At 43.8% G+C, this 5519-nt stretch overlaps 1 protein-coding gene across 1 annotated transcript in view; it reads left to right on the top strand.

The window, feature by feature from the left end:
* LOC121384825 (zinc finger protein 28-like) overlaps positions 1-4613 on the top strand; it is a 14860-nt gene extending 10247 nt beyond the window's left edge. The window contains exon 2 of the mRNA XM_041515421.1: positions 3352-4613. Within this exon, the coding sequence (XP_041371355.1) occupies positions 3352-4435 (1084 nt within the window). The 3' untranslated portion in view covers positions 4436-4613. The remainder of the gene's footprint in view (positions 1-3351) is intronic.
* Positions 4614-5519: the final 906 nt, after the last annotated feature.

The raw sequence follows: 5519 nt of genomic DNA, 5'->3' as shown, positions 1-5519 counted from the left end.
ATCCTGCCTGTGGGAAGCGCAAATAAAAGATCACTTGCTGCCTGTCGTAAAAGAGTAGCCTATGTGGCGACAGCGGGTTTCCTCTAAAAAAAAACAGTGTCACAATGACCATATGTTTGACGTCCAATAACCGATGATAAGATAAAAAAAATCAATGTGCTCTAGTGGCGTCGTTAAATAAAACAAACTTTTTTTTTCATCTTTAATACTACATGTTAAAATGACCAAATGTTTGACATCCAATAGATGATGATTAATAAATCCATGTGATCTTGTTTGACACGGTTAGATTCCTGATACTGAATTTGATGGTCAACATTTGCAGTTACTATTTAAATTTGCCTTTAGTTCTTTATAGTGTAACTTCGGACAACGCAAACTCTCACCAACATCTAAAATGTCAATCGAAGTAATTTTATTGTCTCTTCAAACTTTTGAAAATAGTGTGGCCGTTAGATACCATTTATCTTACAAGTTGTTTTAAAACGTATGTAACGAGCGAAAGCGAGTTTTTACATTTTTAAACCACGAGTTGTGAGATAAATGGTATCTAACGGACACGAATGTATTATTATATTTCTTACATATCATCAAAAACCAGGTTTTAAGCTAATTTTAACATCTTTTGCTACTATTTACAGCCTTTGCACTTTTAGCTAACTTACGACCTCCCCCCCCCCCCCCCGCCCTCCGGAGGGTACGGCCCCCCCCCCCCCCACACACACACAATATTTCGTCAGGGGGAGGGGAGGGAGCTGCTAGGTACGGCCCTGGATGAAGTGAAAAGTGCAACAACCAAGGATGGACCATAGATGGCAGTAGGTTGCGTAAAGGTTTATACAGAGATTAAAGCGACATACCCTAGTTTGTAAACACTTCGCCGGGTTGGGACCATAGGTGGCAGTAGGTTGCGTAAAGGTTTATACAGAGATTAAAGCGACAGACCCTAGTTTGTAAACACTTCGCCGGGTTGGGACCATAGATGGCAGTAGGTTGCGTAAAGGTTTATACAGAGATTAAAGCGACAGACCCTAGTTTGTAAACACTTCGCCGGGTTGGGACCATAGGTGGCAGTAGGTTGCGTAAAGGTTTATACAGAGATTAAAGCGACAGACCCTAGTTTGTAAACACTTCGCCGGGTTGGGACCATAGGTGGCAGTAGGTTGCGTAAAGGTTTATACAGAGATTAAAGCGACAGACCCTAGTTTGTAAACACTTCGCCGGGTTGGGACCATAGATGGCAGTAGGTTGCGTGAAGGTTTATACAGAGATTAAAGCGACAGACCCTAGTTTGTAAACACTTCGCCGGGTTGGGACCATAGATGGCAGTAGGTTGCGTAAAGGTTTATACAGAGATTAAAGCGACATACCCTAGTTTGTAAACACTTCGCCGGGTTGGGACCATAGGTGGCAGTAGGTTGCGTAAAGGTTTATACAGAGATTAAAGCGACAGACCCTAGTTTGTAAACACTTCGCCGGGTTGGGACCATAGATGGCAGTAGGTTGCGTAAAGGTTTATACAGAGATGAAAGCGACAGACCCTAGTTTGTAAACACTTCGCCGGGTTGGGACCATAGATGGCAGTAGGTTGCGTAAAGGTTTATACAGAGATTAAAGCGACAGACCCTAGTTTGTAAACACGTCGTCGTATTTCTCACTATTAAAATCAGACATTATTTAGATTTTACTGATTAGATTATCCATTTCCGTACATCCGAAGTGTTTCTAATACCACGAAATGCATTTTTCATATGTTTAAAAACGCACGTACCTATGTGAAGTAACGGTTATGGAGACGAGCTCTAGTTAAGGGTATTTCCCCTTTCAAGGTCACCTTCTCATTGTGACGGGATGAGACTAGGATCTGCGACTTTAAAATAGTAGCTCTGTTTATTACATTACAAGTTAACGTCTGCTCTACATGTATGTGTTTTATAATATATTAATCTGCATTACAAGCTAACGTCTGCTCTACATGTAAGTGTTTTATAATATATTAATATGCCACAACAAGAACGTTCAACACATTTCTTTACCTAATAACACGACCAGTATTTTTATCAAACATTCTGAGAACAATGGCTGGCAGCTACAGCAATACATGCTCCATACCGAGCCCAACACATGTTCACATCTCCACAGGGGCCATAACTCTGTAAAAAAAAAAGGGCAAATCACTATGGAAGTCAACTTGATCTATAACAGGACATGGAAAAGCTAGACGCAAACTTTCAGCTCAATATTTTGAAAGATTGCGGAACAAAAAGTCCGAAACACTATATTTGGCATGACAGACTGACAAATAAAGAATCAAAACCTATTGACCCCTCCGGTCTAGATCAGTTTATGTAGATGGCCATATATTATATAATTAAATTTCCGTCATTCGTTACAACATAACGTCATCCCATTGGTCCAGACATAGCAGCGGGAGTTTGTTCATTTCTTGATGAACATAAAATTACGTCGTAAGGGAACGTCATATCTGATGACCTCATTTTATATGGACCAAAAATAATTGAAAATAAAGTATGATGTTTTAGTGTTATTATTAGCAAGTATGATTCAAATTTAATTGTAACTATTGTCTGTTATTTCGTTTACGTTCATCTGGGTATGAACAAAAAACCAACATCATCCGCAGACGTATGCGAGAAGATCTTCGCCGATTCACACAGATGGTGTTTGTTTTATGCATATCCCGATGAACGTAAAAGAAATAACAGACAATCCTTGAATAACATGTAACAACAAATAAAAGTCATCTGGTGCAAAAATCATCAAATAACATTGTTAGCCCATTCTGTATTGAGTAATATTATATGGAAGCGTATTGCACGACACAACAGTGTGAGGTAGTCGACTGTAGCGTATTGCACGACACAACAGTGTGAGGTAATCAACTGTAGCGTATTGCACGACACAGCAGTGTGAGGTAATCAACTGTAGCGTATTGCACGACACAGCAGTGTGAGGTAATCAACTTTAGTTCGACTGAGTTCTTATTCGATATCCTATCTCCGGTTTATGACTCGCCTCTCGTCGTCCTCGACACCTCATGAATATGTATGATGATGACTACAAAATTTGATGTGCAGTCGACTAATGACATGCACGTCACATTCATTCAATTCATCATCGAACTTGTATAAAACAGACCAAGGAGAACCATGTTTTGACTATATACACCGTCTACAGATACGCAGGCCAACATGGTTCCACCTTACAAGGTAACAAAACATAGACCAATAATGTAGCAGTAATGTGATTTATAGTAACTTTTAAAATTAATACTTGTTTATTACCGATAACTGCTTCACTGTAATACATATTAGTTATTTCTTATTTCAGCACTTCCGGTCTATCCGAACGAACAGGAAGTCGCATTCCCTTAGACCACCCCAATACTAATGCGCCGACGTTACGCAGCCCCTTACCTACGTCTACAGTACCGAGTGCCAGAACCAGTCTAACTAGTGTATCCCTCAGTACAGTGGGCTCCAACGCCGTACAGCCCTTCCAGGGTATCCCATTCCCGTCACCAATGGCAACAGCTGCACATGGAAGTCTTGTCTCGCCATTGCTCCAGTTCCCTGCTATCTACCCGGGCCAGCCGGACTTGAGGCACTTCAGTCTGTCGCAGTATCAAGCAGTTAACCAGGCAGCATTTGCCAGTGAACTGTCGAAAATGAAATCACCTTTCATCAACCGGAATTATCTGGAATTGGCTATGCTGGTGTGCAACACGTTCCGCGGTAAACTGTTTCCGTGCCCGCACTGTCGTTACGTGACCGACCGCCGTAACAACCTGAAACGCCACATCTCGACGATGCACCAGACGTGCGACAAGGTGCTCGAGTGTTGCGGGGTCCACTTCAACACGAAGGCCTCGCTCAGGGAGCACATCATGATATTCCACCACAACGGCTACTCATGCGCCTACTGTGGGCGCAGATTCTGCCGGAAGGCACTTCTGAAGCGCCACCTGTCCGTGCACAGCGGTCAAAAAGACTACACCTGTCCCCACTGCGATTACGCCACGAGTCACAAGAGCAACTTGGAACGTCACAAGCGAATTCACGACCGATTCCGCATCTCCGGTGAGGACGACGATGATGATGACGTCAAACATGATGTCATTAATGACCCTTCGAGATCGGAAAACGATTTCAGCGGACTAGGCAGCCCAGTGCTTCCGCACACAATTTCCAGTAGGATGGCTTGCGACACGACTGATGACGTCATAGAGCATCCGGACATTTCCGATGATGACAGCGAAACTTGCCGATCTGTGTACGGAGCGGACTCGACTGCTCCTATGCCCGAGGACATGCGGACAGTAAACAACAGTCGGCAGTGCTCCATCACGAGTTTCTGTGCAGATAAAATGTGTGACAGCGACAATGAAATAGATGTGTGTAGCACGGCACATTAGCAGATAACTCTTGCCGTGGACCTAGGGGGAGCCACTCGAGAAAACCAAAAACGTAACACCGGCACGATAGTTAACTGATATAACAATGGCGTTGCTGTACCCAGTTAAAAATACCAGCAAACTGCACCAAGGCACATAAGTAATACAGGGTCTTCTCCAGCTGGACAAAAGGGACGTGTTTATAATATTTCGGCAGGGGGGGGGGGGGGGGGGGGGAGGAGGCTGCTAGGTACGGCCCTCAATCGAATGAACAATCCAACAACCAAGGATGGACTGCAAGTACGGCCGTCGGAACATTGCTTGGGAGCATAGGTATGAGACACGGGAGTGGGACAGTGTTGACTGGCCCCCCAATCTGGAGATAATACAATGTTCGTACATGACATGGGCTGTGGGACAGTGCTGACTGGCCCCCAAATCTGGAGATAATACAATGTTCGTGCATGACACGGGAGTGGGACAGTGCTGACTGGCCCCCAAATCTGGAGATAATACAATGTTCGTGCATGACACGGGAGTGGGACAGTGCTGACTGGCCCCCAAATCTGGAGATAATACAATGTTCGTGCATGACATGGGCTGTGATAGACGACAACGGTGACCCACTCATTATGTCTGTATGAGATAAACCTAATCTGATGCACTTTATAAGTAGCAACAACAACAAAGGGACCTAGAAACCATGGGATTCAGCATCTGGCGATGTCATGCCTAGTAGTTGGAGCTGCGGTATCCGTGCGTGAACCTTTGGACAGCTGCACCAAACCCACACCCACAAACCCAATAGTGGCAGGAATGACATTTCGCTTTTGGCCTGAAGTCTTCAGATAAACAAGCGTCAATATTGTTGCTTTTGTTAACTTAACGAGTTGTTGTTGTTGTGACCAAGGACCTCAAACGCTCGAATTGGCCAGATACGCTGAATGTTGTCAAGGTTTCAGCTGTGGTATATACTCCACACATCTATCGTCGCTTGGGGTCAGCTGTGATTTGTGGGCGTTCCTTTGAAGACAATCCTATATTGTATACTTACTTGGAACTGCTCCTGTATTCTGTACATACAAACATAACTCTATAATCTCAT

This window comes from Gigantopelta aegis, chromosome 1 (genome assembly GCF_016097555.1).
Source record: "Gigantopelta aegis isolate Gae_Host chromosome 1, Gae_host_genome, whole genome shotgun sequence".
Taxonomy (NCBI): Eukaryota; Metazoa; Mollusca; class Gastropoda; order Neomphalida; family Peltospiridae; genus Gigantopelta; species Gigantopelta aegis.
This window is presented reverse-complemented; position numbering and strand designations above follow the sequence as displayed.